Source organism: Felis catus, chromosome D1 (assembly GCF_018350175.1).
Source record: "Felis catus isolate Fca126 chromosome D1, F.catus_Fca126_mat1.0, whole genome shotgun sequence".
Lineage (NCBI taxonomy): Eukaryota > Metazoa > Chordata > Mammalia > Carnivora > Felidae > Felis > Felis catus.
In genome coordinates this window covers 8,557,756-8,583,842 of record NC_058377.1, presented here as the reverse complement: position 1 = coordinate 8,583,842, position 26,087 = coordinate 8,557,756, and the positions used below count along the sequence as shown (strand labels likewise).

The window sequence follows — 26,087 nt, the reverse complement described above, 5'->3', positions numbered from 1 at the left end:
GCAATTGTTATTTTGGGGTGTTTTGGGTTTTTTTTTTTGAATGGCCATTCCAGTGGGTGAAGTATCTCATTGTGGTTTTGATTTGCATTTCCCTATGATGCATTTCTCTCTGATACTGAACATGTTTTCCATATGCTTATTCACCACATGTATATCTTCTTTGCAGAAGTGTTTAATCATGTTTTGTCCACTTTTAAATTGAGTTGTTTACTTTTTGTTCTTGAGTTGTAGGAGTTCTTTATTCTGGATATGAATCCTTATCAGATACCTGAGTTGTAAATAATCCCTTGCCACATACAAAAGTTGCAAATATTCTCTCCCATCCTTTGGGTTGTCTTTTCATGCTATGGATAGTATCCTTTGCGGCACAAAAGCTTTTTAATGTTAATGAAGACCATTTGCTTTTTCTTTTGTTTCCCGTGCCTTTAGTCTTGATGTTTTTTAAAGAGAAAAATTTTTTGGATGAGGTGTTGCTGTAAAGAGGCAGGGCAGAAGAATTATTATGTACACTGATGAGGGTCTAGAAAGAGTAAGTTATCCTGACTGGAATAGAAAATGTGATTCATTGTGCGTCGGCTACAGGATAGTAAAGCTAGGGTGGCTGGGCTAGGAATTAATGGAGCCCTGAATCCTCTGCTGAGGTAGTTTAGTTTGATTTGAAGACATTGAGTGCTTTGGGGGAAAGCAGTTACTAAGGGAACAATAACTAAACTTTGCTCCAACAGAGAATTCATGCTGCTGTGTCAGGTGTCCTAGGAAGTACAGAGGAAAGCTAAGTAGAAAGCTAAGAGGAAAGCTAAGTAGAAGAACTTCACATACAGGAATTAGCCTGAAGAAAGGCTGTGGTCATGGTAAAGAATTCTGTTACTATCTGCTGAGAATTTAAAGGAAACACCTAGGTGTAATTTGCTTTCCTATTTGCTATGTGTAGTTGATATTTTTTCTTCTGCTTATTTTCCAAATGACCTCTTTGGGGACAGTTAAGACCTCTGTTTGTTTTTCTTTTATCTGTGACCTTTTGGAGAGAGGTTCTTCATCAGCACAAAAATGAAAGACATTCACAGAAATGAAAGACATTCAAGAACAAATGGATTGGATTCTGAGTTCTAATTCCAGGTCGTAGACTCTCTTGGCCTCTGGTTTTTATAAGCCGTTTCAGAGTTCTGAATCTGATGGTCTGTTTCAGAGTGTTTCTCTGCAATCTGGTTTAGACACTTAGATTCCAGATGCATTGTCTTCCCTCGAGTGTAATACCTGACCCAGGGTTAACATCCATGTACTTTGAAACACTAATATTTGTTCATAGTTGAAAACTATTAATGCAGAATGTGCTTATAACCGTTGTGTCAAGGTCATTTCTGTCCCCGGTTGGTCCTAATAATGTAAGTGATTGCGAGAAACTTACAGGGTTTTATTTTTTTGTAGTAGGTTTTAAGGGGTTAGAAAAATGGTTCTTTCATATTATGAAGGGGTTCTATTATTTACCCAGACACAACTCTGTGAAGATGATCTCAGAATATACACATGCAGCTATTCATTTGCTGTGACAGCTTCAAACAACTTACTTGGGAGATTTCTGTAGGTTTTTCCAAGTTGAGGTTTGATTATGCTTCATCCGTGTAGCTTTTGCCAAACGTATGACTTGATTCATCTCTTTATGCTCAGATGATATGTTAGGGGTTTCTTCCTTCTTGTTTTTCTTGTTTTGTCCAATTTTTAGGCCATAAAAGTTTTTGAATGTAGACAAATACAATTTCTTGGTAATTGAAGTTGCAAGTGGGTGGGTCGTTTTCCTAACTTTAAAATCTAATAGCTTACCATTGGTATGTAGGTTAAATGTAGAATTTGCACCTTCTTAATTTGTATGTTTTAAAAGTACTTACAAAAGACATAAAATCTTTTAATGTATGCAAAAGGAAATCGTAATTCAGTGGTCTGTTTACTTTTTAAATAGTATTTGCAAATGTGGTACCAAATAGTGTAAACCCTAGAATTAGAACCCAGAACCCAATCATCTGTATGCTTTATATATAGTTTAATACGCTGAGCCATATTACATTCCAGGATATGCTGATGCTTTAAGGATGTTTATAATGAATTCGGGGGACATAGGCTGTATGAAAGACTCTGCATCAAAATGTATAGAAAATGTATTCACTGGAAAAGTAGTTTTCCATCTTCAGGGGAGATTATCGGCATTCACGTTTTTGGGGTGTTCTCAAGCATTTTGAAGACTGGAAGCAAGTATATCTTCTAAATTACTGGTCTGATGTCTACAGGTAAGAAAATGTTCTCTACCACCTTTATTTGTGAGCCATGATGCTTCAGTTCTTAGACGTTAGGAATTTACAAGGTCTTCAGTTCAAGGGTGTCATGAAAGACATGCTGAATGGGAGACGAGGAGGCGTGGCTTTTTCCACAAAGTGGTAAGACTAATACGGACAGACAGACCTACACATTCACACCCAGGGGTTTGCAGAGGAATTGCTGTTTGCTGTTTGTGCAGAGCACTGTTAGACTTCAGGGCATGGATGATCACCCTTTGACTCTGTTGTGGAAATTGTAGTTAAGTCACGGAGTTGAGACATAGACCCAAATTAAGATGTATAAAGTAAAGTAAATACCAGAAGAAAAAGTGTGATAAAATGTGCAGGGGTTAGTTAGGATTTAAGTTAGAGGTCACCTAATTAGCTAATTAGGTGCTAATTAACAAACAAGAAGCATGGCATGGATTTGAGTGATCTGGTCGGGAAGTGTTCTCGTCTTTTGTACAATGACAGCAGCCAGGGAGCATTGAAAGTTAGCAATTCATCACTAGGCAGGCTGGCTGATATTTTACGTTTGTAAGCTTACTTCTCTGCCACTGACGAGTTGCATATTCCTTAAAGTCAAATGTAAATGGGTCTGATTTTCTTAAAGTTTATTGAGCATAAGCAACCTTATTAATAATGGTATATATTAGAATAGCCAGTGTTGATACATGATTTAACATTAAAGTTTCATATAGCTGTTAACTACTGTATTTAACTTGCCATTAAACCTAGTATATTTTTAACTTATAAATTAAATTTTATTTTCAGTTTGTGTCATCTATCAAAAGTCAGTTCCTTCTTTACAAGTTATGCTAAACTGAATATTAAGTAAAATCATTCATTCTTAACTCTGCTGTTTATATGAAAAAATATTTGTTCATGTAGTGAAGAAATACTTGAGCTTTATGGAGACTAGGAGAGTACAATGAGGTGATTTGGTCTTTTTCAGCCATTTAGCAGAAGTGTTTGGCTTATATGAAAAAAAAAAAAAAACAACCCTCAAATACTGAATCACAAATGTCATCAAGAATAAATGAGAATAAAAATAGGTATATAAATGAAAGCTTAAATAAGTAGAGATCAGAAGTATCTCTAAAGGATAGGAGTGAAATAAATTCATAGTGGTATGATCAAAGCCCATCATACACAATATTTAAAAAAAATTTTTTTTAATGTTTATTTCTGAGAGACAGAGCATGAGCATGAGCAGGGAAGGGGCAGAGACAGAGACACAGAATTCGAAGCAGGCTCCAGGCTCTGAGCTGTCAGCACAAAGCCTGATGCGGGGCTTGAACTCATGAGCCGTGAGATCATGACCTGAGCTGAAGTCAGATGCTTAACCGACTGAGCCCCCCACGCGCCCCATCATACACAATATTTAAAATCACTCCAATTAAAATAAAATATACAATATAATCAGAGTAGGAAATTTTCAAACTATAGTAAACACAGCAAGGAATATGTTGGACAATATTCTAGTAATAAAGCGCTCGAAAAAGATTTGTGGTGAGGAATTCAATTAAAGCCTAAAGCAAAAAAAAATTGGCATAGAATTTTTTTTTTAATTTATATCCAAGTAAGCATATAGTAGTGCAATGATTTCAGGAGTAGAATTCAGTGATTCATCCCCTACATATAACACCCAGTGCTCATCCCAACAAGTGTCCCCCTCACTGCCCCTTGCCAATTTAGCCCATCCCTCCACCCACAACCCCTCCAGCAGCCCTCAGTTTCTATGTGTGTGTGTATATATATACACACACACACACACACTTTTGATATACACAAAAGTGATATACACTTTTGAAAAGTGTCATATCTGTATGTATGTGTATGTGTGTGTGTGTGTATATATATATGTATATATCTTATGTTTTGTCCCCTCCCTGTTTTTATATTATTTTTGCTTTCTTTCCCTTCTGTTCATCTGTTTTGTATCTTAAATTCCACATATGAGTGAAGCCATATGATATTTGTCTAATTTCGCTTAGGATAATACACTCTCGTTCCGTTTACAAAGTTGCAAATGACAAGATTTCATTCTTTTTGATAGCTGAGTAATACTCCAGTGTGTGTGTGTGTGTGTGTGTGTGTGTGTGTGTGTGTGTGTGTACACACATACATACATACACACACACACACACACACACATCTTTATCCATTCATCAGTCAATACATTTGGGCTCTTTCTATACTTTGGCTACTGTCAGTAGTGCTGCTATAAACATGGGGGTGCATGTGCCCCTTGGAAAGAGCACTCCTGTATCCTTTGAATAAATTAGGTACTAGTGCAATTGCTGGATGGTAGGGTAGTTCTATTTTTTTGAGGAACCTCCATGCTGATTTCCACAGTAGCACCAGTTTGCATTCCCACCAGCAGTGTAAAAGTGTTCCTCTTTCTCTGCATCCTCGCCAACATCTGTTGTTTCCTGAGTTGTTGATGTTAGCCATACTGACAGGTGTGAGGTGGTATCTCATTGTGGTTTTGATTTGTATTTCCCTGATGATGAGTGATGTGGAGCATTTTTTCATGTGTCTGTTACCATCTGGATGTCTTCTTTTGAAAAGTGTCTATTTTTGTCTTTTGCCCATTTCTTCATTTGTTTTTTGGGTGTGGAGTTTGATAAGTTCTTTATAGATTTGTGCTACTAGCCCTTTATCTCATAAGTCATTTGCAAATATCTTCTCCCATTCCATCAGTTGCCTTTTAGTTTTGCTGATTGTTTCCTTCACCATGAAGAAGCTTTTTATTTTGTTGAGGTCCCAGTAGTTCATTTTTGCTTTTGTTTCCCTTGCCTCCGGAGATGTGTTGAGTAAGAAGTTGCTGTGGCCAAGGTCAAAGAGGTTTTTGCCTGCTTTCTCCTCTAGGATTTTCATGGCTTCCTGTCTGATGTGTAAGTCTTTTATCCACTTTGAGTTTATTTTTGTGTATGGTGTAAGAAAGTGGTCCAGGTTCATTCTTCTGCATGTCACTGTTCAGTTTTCCCAGCACCACTTGCTGAAGAGACTGTCTTTATTCCATTGAATATTCCTTCCTGCTTTGTCAAAGATTGGTTGGTCATACGTGTGCGGGTCCATTTGTGGGTTCTCTATTCTGTTCCATTGATCTGAGTGTTCTTGTGCCAGTAGCATACTGTCTTGATGATTACAGCTTTGTAATACAGCTTGAAGTCCGGGATTGTCCTGCCTCCTGCTTTGGTTTTCTTTTTCTTTTTTTTTTTTTTTTTTTTTTTTAATTTTTTTTTTTTTCAACGTTTATTTATTTTTGGGACAGAGAGAGAGCATGAACGGGGGAGGGGCAGAGAGAGAGGGAGACACAGAATCAGAAACAGGCTCCAGGCTCCGAGCCATCAGCCCAGAGCCCGACGCGGGGCTCGAACTCACGGACCGCGAGATCGTGACCTGGCTGAAGTCGGACACTTAACCGACTGCGCCACCCAGGCGCCCCTGGTTTTCTTTTTCAAGATTGCTGTGGCTATTCAGGGTCTTTTCTCGTTCCATACAAATTTTAGGATTGTTTATTCTAGCTCTGTGAAGAATGCTGGTGTTATTTTGATAAGTATTGCACGGAATATGTAGGTTGTTTTGGGTAATATCAACATTTTAACAATATTCTTCTAATCCATTAGCATGGAATATTATTCCCTTTTTTGTGTGTGTCTTTAATTTCTTTCATAAGCTTTCCATAGTTTTCGGTGTATAGGTTTTTCACCCCTTCGGTTGGGTTTATTCCTAGGTATTTTATGCTTTTTGGTGCAGTTATAAATGGGATAGATTCCTTGATTTCCCTTTCTGCTGCTGCTTTATTGGTGTGGAGAAATGCAACCAATTTCTGTGCATTGATTTCATATCCTGTGACTTTGCTGAATTCATCAATCAGTTCTAGCAATTTGTTGGTGGAATCTTTTGGGTTTTCGATAGAGTATCGTGTCATCTGCGCAGAGTGAAAGTTTGACTATGTCCTTGCTGATTTGGATGACTTTTATTTCTTTGTGTTGTCTGATTGCTGAGGCTCGACTCCCAGTACTATGTTGAATAACAGTGGTGAGAGTGGACATCCCTGTCATGAAGCTTAGCATTGTTTAGTACAAAAAGTTTTTTTTAGCTTAAGTAAATTTTAGGAGATATATTACCTCAAGCATTACAGGTAGCATTTCCTTGTGAAACACTGATTAATTGTGGGTTTTTTTTTTTTGAGTTTATATGGTAATAGCTTGTGTCATAGCAAAGCATCAGAAAACAGGTTAAGGATTTTTTGGTTATTTTTCTTTGGAGATTCCTTTTTAAGCATTAAAATGATCAAGTTATTGCCAAATTCCCTCCTTTGTAATTAAAAAATAACTTTTCATCTATGCTTAAAGAAAATTGTTTTTATTTATTTTTATTTATTTTTATTTATGTATTTTTTTAAGTTTATTTATTTTTGACAGAGAGAGTTAGGGAAGGGCAGAGAGAGGGGAGAGAGAGAATCCCAAGTAGGCTCTACACTGTCAGCGCAGAGCCCGACACGGGGCTCAAACTCAAGAATCACGAGATCATGACTTAAGCTGATATCAAGAGTCAGACACTTAACTGATTGAGTCACCCAGGTGCCCCAGAAAATTGTTTTTTAAAAATCTAGAAAACTAGGTATTAAATTGCAAATTTTTTTTAGGAAAAGTGTGCTTTTCTTTGGCTTCAAATAGTATCAGATGATGTGCTGAAGTTGTGAAATTCTGAAAGTACTTGTAGGCTCTACTTGGCTACTCTGTGGCTAAAGCCTCATTAAAAAAAATAACTCCGTTAAATCATCAAAATTCTAAAAGATAAGTGGTACATGAAACATGAAACAAAAGTCAATAGATACGATAGAATAACACTAAAAAATACAAGCCTTCTTTCCCTGTCCTCTGGTCTTCCACCTACCCCCAGAGGTGGCTGTGCACCTGTGCCTCCTGCTGGAGACCACCTGTGCACGTACCCACATGCGTATATTATGGGCTTTCTGTTGTCCATACACATGGTTTTGCACTTCTTTCACTGAACGTTGTAGTTTGGAAATCCTCACACAGCAGTACAAAAATACCATCGCATTTAATTTATGGATGTTCCTTAACTTGTGATGAATTTTTATGTCTTTACCAATCCTTTGCTGTTACAAACAATACGCCGTAGTATTGTAGAAACACTGCTTGTGTGTGTTTGTTTTTTTTTTAAGAGGAGAGGGAAACCACAAGAGGCTTTTTTTTTTTCTTTTTGAGAGAGAGAGAGATCAAACAAGCGGGGGAGGGACAGAGAGAGAGTGGGACAGAGAGGATCCAAAGCGGGCTTTGCGCTGACAGCAAACATCCTGATGCAGGGCTCAAGTTCACAGACCGGGAGGTCATGACCTGAGCCGAAGTTGGATGCTCAGCTGACTGAGCCCCCCAGGTGCCACTTTGCTTGTTTTTTCCTAAGAACTTGTGTTACAGTTCTACACTGTAAGTGTAGGGGGATGAGGTAAGTCTACATATGATTTTTTTTATATTTTAGGTATTCCAAAAATACAGGAAATTTTTTAGTTAAATGTTGTGTGTTTTTTACATTTAACAAATTTAAATAGTAACATATGCTTATGGAAGCACCTTTAATAGAAAAACAGACACGTCTCCATCAGTTGGATTTCTGCATATCAAGTTTACTTAAAAGGTGACGTAGTGATAATGTCACTTTTGAGGGCCCAAGTGACAAAGATCTGTCAGTCATTAAAACTTATCTGACTTCTTCAAATTCTGTAATCAGAAAATGTTACTATAAAAGAATCAGTAGGGTGGGGTTTCCTAAATGTACGTTGATAGTCTTTTGGTTCTTAATTTCTTTCGGTTGCCACCGTTTCTTCCGTGGTTCAAATTTTCGTTTGCCGCTTTCTGTTAAAACAGCAACAGTTGGTTGAGTGCCCAACTCTGGGTTTCAGCTTAGGTTATGATCCCAGGGTTGTAGGTCGAGCCCCACGTCAGGCTCTGTGCTGAGCATGCAGCCTGCTTAAGATTCTCTCTCCCTTCTCCCCCGCTCTCCCCTGCTCACGCTCTCTCTACACAATAAAAAAAAAAAAAATTAAAAACAGGAAATGACAAGCTCAGGTCATTGTGAAACACTTAATAATAAGTGCTTTATTTACCACATCACCCCACAAAAATAGCAAAAATATTAACGAAGAAATTTGATTCTGCAAGGGTTTTTGTTTTTGTTTTTAATTTTAAGGGGGTAGATCAACTTAGTGTTTTTCGAACATAACCTCTTTGAAGCTACAACGTAAGTGTAGTCTTTCCTTATTTCACTGCTACTAATGTGATCTTTCTGAAGTTAAAATGTCCTTTGACTTCACAGCTTTCTCTTTAGATCACATACTGCTCTTATGCCTCTAAATTTGACCTAGTTCTGAAATGATTTTCTTGGGCCACAAATAATTGTGGGGGAGGGCAGGTATAGAGCCTAAATGTGTTTCAAAAGGGTTAATGCTGTTTCATGTTAATAAGAGAGAAGAAACATTGATCGTAGTGGTTTGTGGTCTCCCTCTCTCCTCCTTTTCCCTAGATTCACACTAAATTCTAGGCTGATTTCTCAGAAAGGCTCAGAGGTCTACAGTCGTCACCAGTTTCCATTGCTCTGTATGCTGCCCGTGGCATGGAGTCCTGGCCCTGCCATCCGATTGTGCGGAGTCCTAGGTGTTCTCAGAGACTGTCAGTAGTCCGATGACCCTGTAGCCCCCTGTTCCTCTTGGTCTTGGGTCACACGGACCCTTTCCCACATTTTCTGGCTTCTTCAGCAGATGTTTTCCTTTTTATGGAAGATGCTTAGATCCAGGTTTTGCCTGTTTGAAGCACATTAGCTCCATAGCCCGTGTGACTGGCCCTCTAAGAGTGTTGAGGAAAGATGCAAAGAGGTATGAGCAGGCAGCTGTAGGGCTTAGGGGAGGCTTACATCTGGTTTGAATGGCCCAGCCACATACTAGCTTCGTGGCCCCGGGACACCACTCACCCATTTGGAGCCTAAGTTTTCTTGTCTGTTACGTGGGAGGAACACTCTCCAGTCTTGTGGGCATTGATTATAACACACAGGGAATATTTGGCTTATTCCCTGGCATATTAAAGATGTTAATAAATGGTAAGTTCTCTATTTCATCATATTCTTGTTCATCTGTCAGTATTGTGGATATTAGTATTTATACCCATGTGCTTTGAATTCTGTTTTTAATGCTTCAGTTTGCCCTTTAAGGAGTGTACTTGTAATTCTCTTAGAAAGTATTGCTCGGGCCTTGTGCTCAGTATACGGAGATAAAAAGAAACGTGGTCCGTCCTAAGTAAGAGATAGTTACTGTTCACTGCCAGTAGACAAAATCAATAATTGATGTGTGCTTATGCCTGATGGATAACCCCTTCTCAGCCTCCCAGTGTTGGGGTGTCCCCAGGCCCAGCCCTTCCCTGGGTACACCTGGATCTCATAAGGACTCCATCCACTGTTCCTGCCTTAAATACCATCAGTATGCTGAAAACTTAAGTCTTCAGCCAGAACCTCTTCTGAACTTTGGATGCGTGTATCCAACCGTCTACCTGGTGTTTCCACTTTGATACCTAATGAACATGCCAAACTCCCTATGTCACACCAGACTCAGGGTCCCCCTGGACCCCGTACTCGCCCCTGCCTGGCTCCTCCTCTTAATGAAGAGCGAGCCCATTCTTTCAGTGAGTCGGGGCCAAACCTCGACCACGTATCACTCACTCCTTGTTGGCTCATGCCCACATCCAACCCAACCACAAAGCTGTTGGCCCAACATTCAAAATACACAATATACCCAGAACATGACCCCTTTGTGCCTCCTCCACAGCTGTCCCCCGCCTCCACACACCAGGTTTGCCTGGATTATTGCTAGAGCTTTCTAGTGGGGTTTCTTGATTCCTCTCTTGCTATTCTACAGTCTGTTAAGACAGAGGTCTTAAAAAGGTAAGTCGGATCCTCTCACTTCTGCTCAAAATCCTCAAGGCTTTCCATCTCAGGGTAAAAGCCGTAATCTCGGGGCGCCTGGGTGGTGCAGTCGGTTAAGCATCCGACTTCAGCCAGGTCACGATCTCGCGGTTTGTGAGTTCGAGCCCCGCGTCGGGCTCTGGGCTGATGGCTCAGAGCCTGGAGCCTGTCTCCGATTCTGTGTCTCCCTCTCTCTCTGCCCCTCCCCCGTTCATGCTCTGTCTCTCTCTGTCCCAAAAATAAATAAATGTTGAAAAAAAAAATTTAAAAAAAAAAAAAGCCATAATCTCAGTGGCATCCGGAGCCCAAGCTCTGGTCACTTGTTCTTGGACCTCATCCGCTAATTTCCCCTTCTCTCACTGAATCGAAGTCAGCTGGCTTCCCTCTCATTCTCTAAACTAGCCAGGGCCCAGATACGCCTTTTCCCCCAGATATTTTTATAATTTGCTTCCTGGCCACCTCCAGGGTTTTGCTTAAATGTCCCCTCAGTGTGGCCTTCCATCTACCACTTTAAGTGGGACTTTCCCAGTATCCCCTACCCATGTCTTTCCACCATCTGCCTCTAAGCACTTGCCATCTAACATCTGTAGTTTCTTTGTATGCAGCTCTTCCTCGACCTATGATGGAGTCGCATTCGATAAACCTGTTAGAAGATGAAAATATCCCAAGTGGAAAATGCATTTAATACGCCTGACCTCCCAGCTTCGCCTAGCTGACCTTAGACGGCATGCCCAGAACACTTATATTAGCCTACGTTTGGGCGGCACTAACACAGAGCCTATTTTGTAATTCAGTGTGGACTTTCTCAGTTGTTGACTGAATACTGCGCCGAGGGTAAACGCAGCGGTCGCGTGGGTACAGAACGGTTGTCAGCCTATCCGTGTTGACCCTCGGGGTCACGTGGCTGACCGGGCACTCTGCCGCCGCCCGGCTTCACCAGAGAGGATCGTACCGCGTGGTGCTAGCCTGCGAAGTACAAATTTCGAAGTGTGGTTTCTACTGAGTGTGTATCACCCTCACGTCCTTGTGAAGTTGTAAGTCCGGGGCCATCTGTCTTCCGCTGCAGCATAAGCTCCATGAAGGCAGGAGCTTTGGGCAAGGCCATGTGCTCAGTGCCTGGAGTGGTGATTGGCGTCTGGTGGATGCTCGTGTTGTCCGTTAAGCGAATCGGATGGATGGCGTCTGGGAGGTCAGAACGAAGGCTCCTCATCTTGCCGGAGGGTCCCGGGGAAGGCTTCCGGAGGGAGACCACCCCTCAGCCAATCTTGAAGACTTGGTTTTTTTTTTATTCTTTTTTTTTTTCAAGTTTAAAAGTTAGAAGTTTTAAGTTTATTTATTTTGAAAGAGAGAGAGGAGTGTGCATGCGTGCATGCAGCGTAGGGTGGAGGGTGGGGGGAAGAGAGAGAGGAGAATCCCAAGTAGGCTCCATGCTGTCAGCACAGAGTTTGATGTGGGGCTTGAACTCACGAACCATGAGATCAGGATCTGAGCCGAAATCAAGAGTCAGATGCTCAACCAACTGAGCCACCCCGGCGCCCCAAGAATGAGTTATTCTCAGGGGGGACAGAGGTAGGAAGACTGTCTGGATAGAAGGGACCACATAGACCAGCACGGGGAGGCTCAGAAGGCCCGGCTGTGGTGGGATTGCCAGTTTATATCTTAAACGCATGAAGTGCGAGATGCAGAAGTTGGTGTCGTGAAACACTGGAAAATCGTGAGGGGAATAGTTGCGTCTGTGCCTGTGAGGTGTCATTTTGGACAATTTAGGTCTGGAATGCCGACGGGATGTCAGAAGATCCCTCCCAAGGGGAAAGGGTAGGGAGAGACCCTGGGTTTGGTCGAGGACCTTGGTGAGGGTCCTGCAGCCCAGGTGCTGCCAGAGCAGAAGAGACAGGATGTCAGGTGCAACCTGGGGAGAGGGCTGCACGTACACCACAGGGCGGGGATTTCAGGGATTTGAGCCGCGTGAGTGACCACCAGCGTGGTGGCCTGTCACAGCACTTAAAGCGCACACTGGTTCCGGCAACAAGCAAATAATTGAAAAGAGCCGTTTCTATGGAATTAGAATAGTTTTTTGTCCCCACTTAACTGTACAGTGTCTTTTGGAAAGTATTCCCACAAACCTGTGCATACAACAGGTATGACAGCCAAAAACAGAAAACAGAGCATTTTCCTCTCCCCCGCCGTGTCCTCTGTCAAGTGCAGGTGTCTGAGGCAGACGCTGGTGTGCACCCTAGCCCCACACCCCTTCCCGAGCCCATGAGATGAGAGCCAGCCAATGAGCATCTGTGTCCACATTGACCCTCCAGGGACACCCCGTGTGGCACCTGAATGACCGAAGCTACTGGAATAATTTCATTCGCTCTTAAACATCTATTCAGCACTTGGAGTTAGATCTTGAGGGTTCACAGATAATTTTTAAAAACTCACAGTCTAGAGAAGGAAACAGAAGAGTTAAGGGATGGCATGACTATGAGACAAGGACACATACCAGGGTCCAGGGAGCGGCCAGCCTCTTGCTGGCACCTCCAGGCACACAGAGGTCATTGTAATTGTCAGCACTTAGCTCAGGGACAAGTGTCATCCTCCCCCCACCCCCACCGCCCCCCGGCTTCCTCCGCTTCCTCGTAAGGCTGAGGGAACGCCTCGGTGGACCTCCAGCAGTGGTCTCGTGCTGTTTGTACAGGGGTTCTAGGAAAAATCACAGCTTCGGAGTAACTTCTAACGCTGGAACTGGGGGCATTGGCGGGGTGGGCAGAGGCGGAAGTCTGGGACTAAAGCCAGCTCTGGAGCTGAGTAGATTAGGAAAGTCTACTTCTAACTGGGGCTGACTCTGGAGACCTCAGGATGGGTGAAAACGGATCTTGTGTGTGTGCCGGAGCTGCTAAGGAACTTCCGTTGGGAGGAGTTGTTGCATTTTCTTTATTCATCCAAATATTTTAGTACCTAGTACCCACCAGGTACTGTGTACATAGTTGTCACTGAGGATATAATAATAAGACTAGGTCCTTACCCCAATGGTGTTATTTTCTACAGAAGGACGTGAAGCACAGAGTAATTGCAAGGTTGTGAATTGCATTCAATTAAATTATGTGAAATTGCCGTTATCCAAGCATCTTTGACCTATAAAAGCAGCACATTTGTATCAACTTAATGTGATGAAAGGAACACAGGACTGGGTTGGGGAAAATATGGGGGTGGTAATGGGGGCTTGGAAGGTCACAAAGTCTCCGTACAAGGTGGCACGTAAGTTGCCTCCTGAAACAAGAGAAGCCTGGTTCCCCCTCTTCCTTATTTAAATCTGGATGTGAATGCAAGCACCAGAGGGACCCCCGAGTGCCCTGGCCCCAAGGCGGCTGTGCATAAACAGGAGTCTTGCACTCTGATGAGCATAGCGGCTTTTCAGATGCAACAGGCCCTCTGTTGCTGTACCTTCTGGCTTTCCAAGAAAAGCCAGAAAACAGCTTTTTTAAAAAGGACATTCGAAGAGTAATGCTTGAGACGCTTCAGTTGAAATGTCAAGTTTATGTGAAAAGCTCCTAAAATCTACATGCCAGCTATTTCAAACATTTTAGGAAATGCTTTGTAAACCCAACGACGTTATCTGCTTGTCCAAAGTGGCCTGCTGGGCACCGATTTACAGACTTCGCTTGAAAGCATTCCAGGTAGAGGGAACAGCATATGCAAAATTAGGAGGCAAGAAAGGGCTTAATTTGTTCAAGAAAAAGAAAGGAGGGCCGTACATCTCCAATGCTGAGCGACCCCAGAGGACAGAGGTGTGTGAGATGAAGGTGGGAAGGAGCCAGATCACAAGGAGCTCACCAAAGTCCAGGGCCAGAAGCGTGGGGACAGAAGTGTAAATTCAGGGTGAACACAACTCAACAAGCACACGCCCCTGGGGCCACACAGGGCGGCATCCGCCTGGAGGAGAGGGTCCTTTTCCTCATCCACACAAGGATGTCCTAAATGCCACAGGTGTCCCTGAAGGTAGGTGCCTTATTCCATTTTACAACTGAGTAACCTACCCCAAGGCACAGGGGTGGCATGGTTTGCATCTGGGTTTGGTTTTCTTTGAATTGGAAGCCCACCCAGATCCTTTTTACTACAAAACACTAACTACTTTTCCAACCGAGATATGTTTATAGGACAGTGCCCTTTGGCGGATTTTCCTGTCTTGACTAACTCAAAGTGAATGTATCCACTAATTTAAAGGCCAAAGAAGAATGCTTTCTATATTAAAAAAAATGTTTAATGTTTATTTGTTTTTGAGAGAGACAGAACATGAGCAGTGGGAGGGCGGAGACAGAGGGAGACACAGAATCTGAAGCAGGCTGCAGGCTCTGAGCTGTCAGCACAGAGCCCGACTCGGGGCTTGAACTCACAAACCATGAGATCATGACCTGAGCCAAAGTCGGACGCTTCACCGACAGGCACCCCAGAATGCTTTCCATATTAAGGTGAATATGGAATAACAGTAACCTGAAGATCAGACCCCACAAAATTGAAGACCAGACTTCTTTGTTCACCTGTTTTGCACAGGCTGGTTCCACCAGACTGCCGAGAGCTTAGTGCTTCTTTTTCAAAATTAGGTGAATATCACTTAAAGTTGAAATACATGATTTACTTTTGTGGGGGTGAGCAAGCAACCTTTTCCTTTTATTGAGTGTCAAAGCCTTAGAAATCAAAGGGAGGGTTTATGCTCGAGGGATCAGAGACACCCAGAGGAAAATGAATTCGAGAAGTGAAAATGAATATGGATAGAAATAGGCTTTCTCAGCCATGCAGTAGACGTTGAATAAAATATTTCAGGAACTCTGCGAGCAGGACTTTGGTGAAAGGAAGTAAACTCAGTCTGGAAGGCAACTCAAGAGCTTGGGCATCAGAGGGAAGAAGGCTCTTGCCTGGAGAGCTGCAGACCCGAGAAGAGAGGAAGGCCGCCACAGTGTGAGGCCTGAGGAAGGAAGTCTGCGTAGCATTCAAGACGGGCTTACATTGAAGTTAACCACCTGAGTCAGTGTCTGGAGGAGGAGGTTGCTAAATTCGTTTTCAGAACTCAGTGTGATAGAGTGTTTCATTAAAATTCATCAGTCACTTCTTTGTCACTTATTAGAATATTTGAAGAGAGAAAGGAGCATAATTAGTAACATTTTCCAGATGCTCTATGTGGGTTATTTGATATACTTTGTAGCTAAAAATGGATCTGATTTAACTTTCCTTAGGATTCTTCAAGCTATTAGATTTTTTGCATGCAGTATTAAGATGAAAATTGTATTAAATTTTTTTTTCAATTTATTCATTTTGAGAGAGAGAGAGGGAGAGAGAGAGGGAGAGAGAGCATGAGTAGGGTAGGGGCAGAGAGAGGGAGAGAGAATTCCAAGCAGGCTGTTAGCGCAGAGCCTGATGTGGGGCTTGAACTCACCAACCGCATCATGACCCGAAGTGATACCAAGAGTCAGGTGCTTAACTAACTGAGCCACCCAGGCACCCTGAAAATTGCATTTTTAAAAGCTATCACTATGATTGCCTATAGTTTGCTTTTATGTTGGTAGATTCTAATCATTGGACAAGAGCAGAAGTGGAAAATTCTCTGTCCAGATCCACGTATTCAATATTTTTGCCTTTGTAGGCCAGATAATATCTGTCACAACTACACAGTTCTGCTATTGTAGCACAAAAGGAGCTATAGGTGTGAATAAATGAATGAGCAAGGATGTCTTCCAGTAAAACTTTATGTATGGACCCTGTAATCTGAATTTCACTTAATTTTTTTTTATATTATGAAATATTCTTCTTGAAAAAAATGTACGTTAAATCATGGCCTCTACAAAAACAGGTGGGGAGCTGGGTTTGGATTTGGTCCATGAGCCATGGTATGCTGACCCCTGAATTCAAGGGCTGGAAAAACATGCATGTTCTCCCGCAGGCCAGTGGTGTGGTTTTCCTGACTGTCTAGAATTTTTTTTGATCATGGAGGGGTCTCATTTTGCTGAAATGAAAGGTATTGTTTTGTTTTGTTTTATACACAGGAAGCACTTTGAGCAGTGGTTCTCAAACTAGCATCACAATCACCTGGAGAGTTTGTTTTAAATGCAGATTACAGGGCCTCCTCCCCAGGTTGTTGATTCAATGAGTATATACAGGTTCCATGAACTTGCCTTCTTAACAGAGGAGGCTGAACTGTTCGGACAGCCCTCGTGAGAAGCCCTGACTTTGCGGTGAGAGTGTCTGTCACCATGGCAATAATGTGAATGCTTCTCTTCGCTGTCCTCAGAGTAACTATTGACTTTTCTCCCTAGAGGCTTTCTTTGAGAACTTCCAAGCTCTAATGGTTCAAAGACCAAAGATAACTGGAATCAAAATCTATAGCTTTTCTCTCTGTTGTAGTATGTTTCCTCCATGAATTTCTGATGGTTTTAAACACATAACAACTAGAGAATGCTTTACAACAGTGTTAGGGAAAGAAATGTGCCTAGGGGAAATAAAAAGGAATGTATACATTCTTGTTATCTCTATTATTAAATTATTACTAAAGCATGTTACGTATTATTATACACTTGACCCTTATACAACATGAGGGCCTGGGATGCCAGCCACCTGCTCAAAAATCTGCATGTAACTTCTGACTCCCCCAAACTCAACTACTCATAGCCTAGTGTTAAGTGGAAGCCTTACCAATAACATAAACAGTTGATTAGCACATATTTTGTCTTATATGTATACCTACTGTGTTCTGACAATAAAATTAGCCAGAGAGAAGAAACTGTTAAGAAAACCATAAGCAAGAGAAATACATTCATAGTACTGTACCGTGAATACGTTCACAAAAATCCACATGTAAGTGGATTTATGCGCTTGGGTTCAAACCTGTGTTGTTAAAGGATCTGTATATATATATATATATATATATATATATATATATATATATATATATATATATAAAATAGATACTCATGTATTAGTTTAAAAAATAGTACATCGACGGTAACTTTGACATTCCGAGGCCTTCCCCTATTACATCATACTTCCCTGTGGGTTTTACTGTGTTTGTGTCCACAAGCAATATGATACCTAGTTTATATGATGTCTAGCGTTGCATGCATATGAACTTTAGATAGTTTTAACACACACACACACACACACACACACACACACACACACACACACGCATTTTGACTAATATAGTAGTGGTTCATTCATTCTTGCTGCTGTGAGTACATTCACTTGAATACTCTACCATTTACCCATTCCCCTGATGGTGGACATTTGTCTTCTAATATTTTTTATTTTACAGACAACATAGCCATAGATCTTGTTGGACATGTCTCTAGTGAATGTAAGCAGTAGTATCTCGGTGGCGGAGACCTAGTTGGGAGGCAATTATTCAGTTTATGTAGCCATTAAATTACTTTTCAAAGTAAAGATACATTCACATCTTTACCACATGTGATATTACCAGAATTTTTAAACTTCTGCCTGTTTGATAGGTATCTTACTGTGTTTTTAATTTGCATGTTCTTGATTACTAATATAATTGAGAATCTTTTTTAAAAATTTTTTAATGTTTTATTTATTTTTGAGAGACAGTACAAGCAGGGGAGGGGCAGACACACACACACACATGCGCACACACACACGCGCGCACACACACACACGGACTCGGAAGCGGGCTCCAGCCTCCGAGCTGTCAGCCCAGAGCCTGATGTGGGGCTCAAAATTACAAAGCATGAGATCATGACTTGAGCTGAAGTCGGATGCTTAACCCACTGAGCCACCCAGGTGCCCCTATAATTGAGAATCTTTCTTATATTTATGCGCCTTTCACGTTTCCTCTTCCTTGAAGTGAATTTTTTTTTTTGCTTGTTTTCTATTAGCTTCTTTATCTTGATGTAATTGCTTCACAGAATTTCTTTGTATTTTGGCCCTTAATCTTTTGATAGTTAACTGTTTTACAGTTATCTCCTTCCAAATTTTACCTCATCTTTTCACATTTTTATGAGTTTTTGATGGATACGAATTTAAATTTTATTGTAGCTTAATTTATAAATCTTCCTCCTTGTGATCTGTGGCAATTTTTGTGCATGCGTCTTGTTTAAGAAATTCTTCTTTTCCTTGAGGTCATGAAGGTATTCCCCTATATCTTCTCTAAAAGTTTTGAGTTTTTAAATTTTCTTCTAAGCATTTGGTTATTTTTACACTTGAGTCTTTAATCCAGCTAGAAGTAACTTTGGGTATGGGATGAAGTATGGATCCATTTTTTTTTTCTATCCGGATGACCGGTATGTTAATACTCCATCCCTCTCCCATTGAGGCATTGCCACTTCTTACCTATATTAAGGATTCACATGTACAGTCTCTGTTCTCTTCCATTGGTCAGTCTGTCTATCCCTGTGTCAATAGCATTCTGTTTTAATTATAGTCTTAGTTTTATAATGAGTCTTAATTTCTGATAGAGCTTTCTTTCTTTTTTCTCCACCTTGCTTTAATAATAAACTCCTGACTAGGTTTGGCCCTTTGTTTTTTTGGGGTTTTTTTTTTTTTTTTTGGTCTTTTCTACATAATTTTACATAAATTTTACATAAATTCTACATAAATTTTATTTTTTTTAAGTAATCTCTACCCCTGACATGAGCTTGAATTGAGAACCCTGAGATTAAGAGTCACATTATTCAACCGAGCCAGCCAGATATCCTTTCTACTACATAAATATTAGAATTCATTTAAATTGGGGGCATCTAGGTGGCTCCGTTGTTAAGCATCCGACTTTGGCTCATGTCATGATCTCACAGTTCATGAGTTCAAGCCCTGCATTGGGCTCTGTGCTGTCAGCTCAGAGCCTGGAGCCTGCTTCTGATTCTGTGTCTCCCTCTCTCTCTGCCCCTCCCCATCTCACATTATTTCTCTCTCTCTCTCAAATAACATAAACATTAGAGAAATTTAAAAATTTCATTTAAATTGTATGGGAGGGGCAGGGGCTCAGTCTGTTGAGCATCTGACTCTTGATTTCCGCTCAGGTCATGATCCCAGGGTCATGGGATCGATCCATGGTCAGCGTGAAGCCTGCTTAAGATTCTCTCTCTGTCCCGCCAACTGCCTTCTCCTCTGCTTGCACTTTGTCTCTCTCTTAAATAAGTAAATAAATAAGGATAAAAGCGTTTGTTTGGAAACGTATTAATAATAATTAATTAGATTAATTTGGGAAGAAATTACATCTGTACAATATTAAGCGTCCCTAGTCATGAATATATTTCTCCATTTATTGGTATCATCCTTAATGCCTTCCACCAAAATTTAAATTTTTGCTTTAAGGTCCTGTGTATCTTTTGCTGGATTTATTACTAAGCAACTTAATTTTCACTAACTTTTAAAAGTTACATTTTAAAACTCTTTGTGGCTGGCATATAGAAATGAAATTGATTTTTGTTTGCTGACCCTATGTGCACGGACCTTGCTTATTCTTGTTGTTTCTAATAATCTGTGAGATCTTTTAGGCTTTCTACATAGTCACCTGCAAATAATGGCAGTTCTCAATCTGTCTTCTCAATCTGTATAACATTTACTTTTCTTACGTTACTGTGTTGACTTAACTGAAAATTTCAGTACCACGTTGGACATCACTGGAATTTCTGACTTAAGAGGAATGCTTCCAACAGCTCTAACATTTGCCACTACATGTTGGCCCTAGGTTTTGGTTCATGCCCTTTATTGAGTTAATGAAACTTCCTTTTATATACATACGTCTATTTTGCTAGATTTTCTTTTTTAATAAAGATAAGGCTTAGAATTTATCAAATGCAAATGTATATGGCGATAATACGTTCGTGTACTTTTTTTTTTTTAACATACTGAATTAGGTAGATTTTCTACTGTAAAACCAAGTTTGCCGTCCTGAGGTAACTTGATCTGATCTATGTCCTAACCCATGACTTGGCGCTCCACAAATCCTGAACTCCTTGTACTGTGGATACCTGCCCCTCTATAGTAGACCCACCCGCTTCAAGGGTTGGGTGTTCAACCAAGTTATTTTAATCTCATGGCGCCACCTGGTGGCAAATTTAGAAATTTCTGACTTGATCTCTTAATTTTTTAATTTTATTAAAGCAATTCTTTAAATGTTTATTCTTGAGAGAGAGAGAGAGAGAGAGAGAGAGAGAGCGCTTATGAGCGGGGGAGGGGCAGGGAGAGAGGAAGACGCAGAATCCGAAGCAGGCTCCAGGCTCTGAGCTGTCAGCACAGAGCCCCACGTGGGGCTCACACTAACAAACCAGCAGATCATGACCTGACCTGAAGTCAGATGCTTAACCGACTGAGCCACCCAGGTGCCGCTCTTTTGTTACTTTTAAGGGAAATGTATGCGTGGTTTCTTCTGTTATCACTGACACCTGTCATTTAATCTAATTCTGTTTCTTCCTTGTACCTTACATTTATCCCATTTACTCCCCTGTCATTCTCTCGCTTCCAAATTTCCTCAATATACTCATGCAAATCATTCTTTTTTTCCTTCCTTTGTTTTCTTCTTTTCCTTCCTTCCAGTCTCTCCTTTCGTTCTTTTATGAGTATAAATGTACCTCAGTTGTGGTTAACCATGGTTAAAGTAGTGCTGGGAACTAAGGGAAAAAATACAGGACGTATCTTTTAATGAAATCTGAGACAATCAAGTACCAGCCCTGCTAACCTTCAGAGTCCTTGAAAACACTTCAAGTTCCCTTTGAAATGTTCTTAGGTTCCAGGTACTCCTTAATCACCGAATTAATCCTGCCCAGTTTGACATCAAGCTCCAGTATTACAGAAAAATTTTAAGACTTTTAATAAGTTTCATGGTTTCTGTGTTCCTTTATTACTAGCTTTGACAAATAAGGGATTTCTACTGTATTTGACTACAAAGCCTCACTTTTTCATTGTGGCTTAAACCGCCTGGAAACAACTACCATTGATACCGTGCTGTCCATGGGAAAGAGCTCACCACAGATGCCCTTCCGGTACATAACTGATGTATAAGATAGAGATTGCCAGTAACTACACTTCTACCTGCTTGAACCACAGCATAGAACGTACTGTGAGCCGTGTTCTCCCCAGTCCGAGAACTCGGGCGTGGATAAGCTTGGCTGGTTTCGTGATTTCTCTGTAGAATTTACTGTGACTTCATTTTTGGTGTCTCTAAGGGCTATCCCTGAGAATGGAAGGTGAGTCAGCTGCAGGAGACAGACCAGAGAAAGTAGGGCTGGAATCGATCTCTTTAACCTCTGCAGTGCCAACATGGACACAGAAGAGGTTTTTATTTCTCGTTTGTCTTAATCCACCCCGGTCTTCTAGCAGGCAGGCACAGTCTGTTGAGAATTTGCTTCTTCAAAGACATATTGATTTCAAAGGAGGTCTGTGAGTCTGCTTCGTGGCCAAAGGACATTTTAATAGTGCCTAGATTAATCACTAGAGAACCTCAAATCAAATATAAAATCTGATCAGTGTTATTTTAACACTTTGGGATCCATTATTCTCGTGAAACCGATTTATTTGTGTGGAGTTGCTACAACCGTTAGAATTCTAGCATCCATTTGAAAGGGAGATGTCACCTGATTCTTATTTCCACATTGTAACAGTGGAGATTCAAGACTGGATTGGAAAAAAGAAAAAAGTTAAAAATTAGGAAGAAGATTGCTTTGGCACTTTGGTTGCCCAGGAGGCCCTGCCCAATCCGGGGTGACAAGGGTGCTTTTGTCATTCGGTACTATTTGACTTCCTTCTGGGTTCTTTTGCTAAGTGCTTCCTAACCCCTCATGTCTCTTTTGAAAGGTGGGGACCCAAACTGTATGCACTGTTCCAGATGCGTTCTTGTCAAAGCAGTATAAAGCAGATGTAACAGGAAGAAGGCTCCCTCCCTCGCTAGGTAAGTACAAATGGCGGCCATGGCCAGGGCCAGCCCACCTTTCCATGACACCTGCCATGCCCGCCCCTTGGCTGGACCCCATAAGACCCAAATCTGTTCACCCACAGCCTGGAACCATTAATCTAGTGGAGTGAATCCCCAAAGGAGGTCACCTGGAGAAACCCCTACCGTTACACCATCTAGTTCCACCCCCTGAAGGTTCTTTCTCCCTTGTTTGCATCTCTTGGGCTCTTTGCCAGTCAAGCACATCTTCCTCCAATTTAATAGTTTTGACGTTGGATAAGATGAGACTTTGTCCGTAATCTATGTGCGCTGATGGGACAGGCTGCTTTAGACTGTTCTCTTTTGTGATGTGGAGTGAGTATTGCAGCGCAAGCTCACGCAGATGATGCCGTGTGCTGCTGGGAATTCAGAAATACTGAAAAATGAAGGGCTGTCCATATATAATGAATAGAAGAGATCCAGAATCGGTTCATCAGCCAGGTTCGTGTTCTGCAATGATCTCAATTTGGAAACATTTAAAAGTCCTTGACCAACACGGTTACCTTGAAACAGGTTGTTTTAAAATTCTTTAATTTCTTTGGCGGAGACTGTTAAGACCCTTCCCATTTCTTTTTTTTTTTTCTTAATTTTTTTTAACATTTATTTATTTTTGAGAGTGAGAGAGACAGAGCATGAGCAGGGGAGGAGCAGAGAGAGAGGGAGACACGGAATCCGAAGCAGGCTCCAGACTCCGAGCTGTCAGCACAGAGCCCGACGCGGGGCTCGAACTCACAAACCGTGAGATCATGACCTGGGCCGAAGTCGGCCACTCAACCGACTGAGCCACCCAGGCGCCCCTAGATTTTTTTTTAAATGAGATTTTAAAAATGGTCATATAAGTTCGACCCAGGTCCAGAATTTTTAGAAATGATGTGCTTCCTTGGCCTAGGATTTTGGATTGCTTCAAAATGAGTTTAAGGTCGTCCAAGAAGCTCGGACGTTCTGTGACATCACCCAAATGTTTCCAGTGTTTCAACGTCCACTTGAAAGGCTTGTGGCACATGCATCATTGTTTTAAAAGTGGTGTAGGGGCGCCTGGGTGGCGCAGTCAGTTAAGCGCCCGACTTCAGCCAGGTCACGATCTCACGGTCCGTGAGTTCGAGCCCCGCATCGGGCTCTGTGCTGACTGCTCAGAGCCTGGAGCCTGTTTCCGATTCTGTGTCTCCCTCTCTCTCTGCCCCTCCCCCGTTCATGCTCTGTCTCTCTCTGTCCCAAAAATAAATAAACGTTGAAAAAAAAAAAAGTGGTGTAGGTGCTTGTAAATTCATAGAGTCCCAGTTAGTCCTATTCCTGATTCCTGGGATTTGAGCTACAATCCCCACTTCGCACATGCTCTTACGTCCTAGCGAAAGCCACAGACAGTTCTCTTCCTCGCTACTCCTCTTTAAACCGTTGCTTCCAATGCAGGGACTTACGTAAGTCTTTCCATCTTGTTTGCCGATGGGCCAAAGCCCCCAAGTTAAGATGTACCTGATGATTTGCGACTGTCCCCTCACCGGTTGTCATCCGTTAACGTTTTTGCTTTTTTTGAGCAAATCCTTTGGGCGAGTTTAACTGTGTGCTCTTGTCGCCAGAAGCAGGAAGAGAAGGTTTCTGCATGACTCACCGGGAAAGTCAAGATCAAATGACAGAGCTCTGAATTATCCCGACATGAATTTATTAAAGGATCAAAGGAGTTGGCAATCGCCACATCCTTCAGCTTGAAATGTCACAGAGTTGGTGGCCTTGGAAAAGTGCCGGGGCCTCTGTGGCTGATGTCGTGGACCCAGGAGAAGGGACAGGGACTCGCGAGTGGTCTTCTGCTCCTTCTGCTGCTGTCCTTAGGGCGTCCCAGCAGAAATCTCACGCGGTCTTTGTTGTGGCCAGCCCGTGGCGTCACGGGGAGGAGGAATCAGAGGTTCACGTACGGTCACAGACAAGTGAGAACTGGCTGGTTTCTTCAGGGACAGAGGCCCCATGGACACAGGTGCCAGGGGGCCAAATTGCCCATCGCTCCCCAAAGCCTCTGGCGATCTGGGGTGTCCGGGCTCCCAGACTTCTTGCTCTCATCCTCCAGGCCTTGTCCTTTGTCTGGGGGGCTAGGTTGACTGTGGCCTGGGAGGCCGGGTGAGACCCGATCTGAAGACCCTCATGCCGGACCCTCGAGGGGGAGGCGGCCTGAGGTGTGGAAGGCAGAGCTGGTGTAGGGAATGTGAGCTCACCCCTTGGGCACACCTGTCCCCCCACCCCACCCCCAGCCTGCTCCTCTTGCTCTCCCGTGATTCACGTCACGAAGGTGTTCGTACCTGTGACACGAGCGGTCTCAGACCCACCCCTCGCAGTCCCGGGTCTGAACGTGGCGAGATCCGCTCCGTTAGATTCCCTCTGAGATGGGAACGGTAGCGGGGCTGCGGTCGGAGCCACCTGCCTTCTGGTCGTCCCAGAACAGCCTGTATTCACCGCACGGCTTCAGGAGTGCTCCCCCCCCCCCAATTCAGCAGCACACTCCACCGTGGCTAAGTGTCCCCTACGAAATGTGGGAGGAGGTCCAGGTCCGAGGCCTCACCAGCTCTGCGATGCCAATATGCAGGTGTAGCCCAGTCCTTTCTCTCCTGACTTTCCTGTTCCCTCCCTGTCTTCATGCAGGTCCCTGGCATCTGACACACGGCGAGCTGTAGGATGAGGACATACCAAGCCGTGCCTGATGTTCTGAATGTGTCTGTCCCCCCCGAACCCTGAACCTCAGCTGGAACCGGATGGACAAGAATTCCCCCCACCAAGGGCTCTTTCGCCGATGGTTCTCTTCACGGCTCAGTTTACTGTTGGTTTTCCCTCGCTCGCTGTTCTCTCTCCAAACCTCTCCTGGTTGCCTTTCCTAGGGACAGACCTTAGGAAGCTGGGCCGGGACTGGGGAATTTGTGCATCGCGCCCTGCGGCCCCAAGCATCCGCCTCGTCCTGTCTTCAAGGCACCGCCCCCTCAAGAGATGCCCGAAGGCATCGGCTTCTGAGAACCCACTTTTTTTTTTCTGCATGTCTAGCTTGTAAGGAGGGATATATGGAGAGCATTTCCTAGAATTTTCCACTTTTTCACAAAACGTATGTGACTTATTTTTGGCTTCGAACTGAGAGCAAACGTCGTGGCATACCGCTCCGTTTACTTGTGCACATCTGTGGAGTCTGGAGAAATCGACGCTACATTCCCTCTCCTGTCTGGGCTGTTTGTATAATTGTATATAAATGTAGCAATAAACATATTCTAACATCAGCCTGGGGCGCCTGATTCTGCATCCTCGCGGTAGGCAGTGTATAAATAGCGTGTTCTCAAGGAATTGCCCTGCTGACCGGCACGACCCGCCTGCCCCGTCCTCGTCCTCCGCGACTTCACAGAGTGTCAGTTTGGAGTTGGCCAGTGTTGGGCGAAAGAAGCCTGAGGAGTGTGGGGGCAGAGCTGGGATGTGACGCGGCATTATTAATTCACCAAGGGGCACTATGTCTGACACCCTGGGGTGGCTCAAATGTCCCAGGGCTGAAGCTCAGAGGATTGGGTGACAGTGTGCCTTCTGAGCCATTTTAACAGTGGCTCTGAAGTCCTCCAAGAACGAAATGTGTTACAATCACCCGGCAGGCACCCGCAGCCACAGTTACCTCTTAAAGATTTCCAGAAAAAAAAAAAAAAGGCAAAATACGCCAACATGATGCTGAATTTTCCACCTGTCCCCGATGTTCTTCAAGGGTAAGGAGTCGAGCCGTTTAAGCAAATGTCCTCCTAACGGGGACAGACCCCTAAGCAAATAACCTTTCGATTTGGTGGGGATCCTGCCGTCGGTCTCATGCCAAGGAGGATTTGTTCCCAAACTGGTCTCATAATTCGCTTGAAACCTTTGGTTATCAG

General features: G+C 42.7%; 1 protein-coding gene across 1 annotated transcript in view; it reads left to right on the top strand.

The window, feature by feature from the left end:
- RDX (radixin) overlaps positions 1-25,460 on the top strand; it is a 95,467-nt gene extending 70,007 nt beyond the window's left edge. Inside the window, exons 14-15 of the mRNA XM_023239076.2 lie at positions 22,080-22,173; positions 24,841-25,460. Of these exons, the coding sequence (XP_023094844.1) occupies positions 22,080-22,146 (67 nt within the window). The 3' untranslated portion in view covers positions 22,147-22,173; positions 24,841-25,460. The remainder of the gene's footprint in view (positions 1-22,079; positions 22,174-24,840) is intronic.
- The last annotated feature ends 627 nt before the right edge of the window (positions 25,461-26,087 follow it).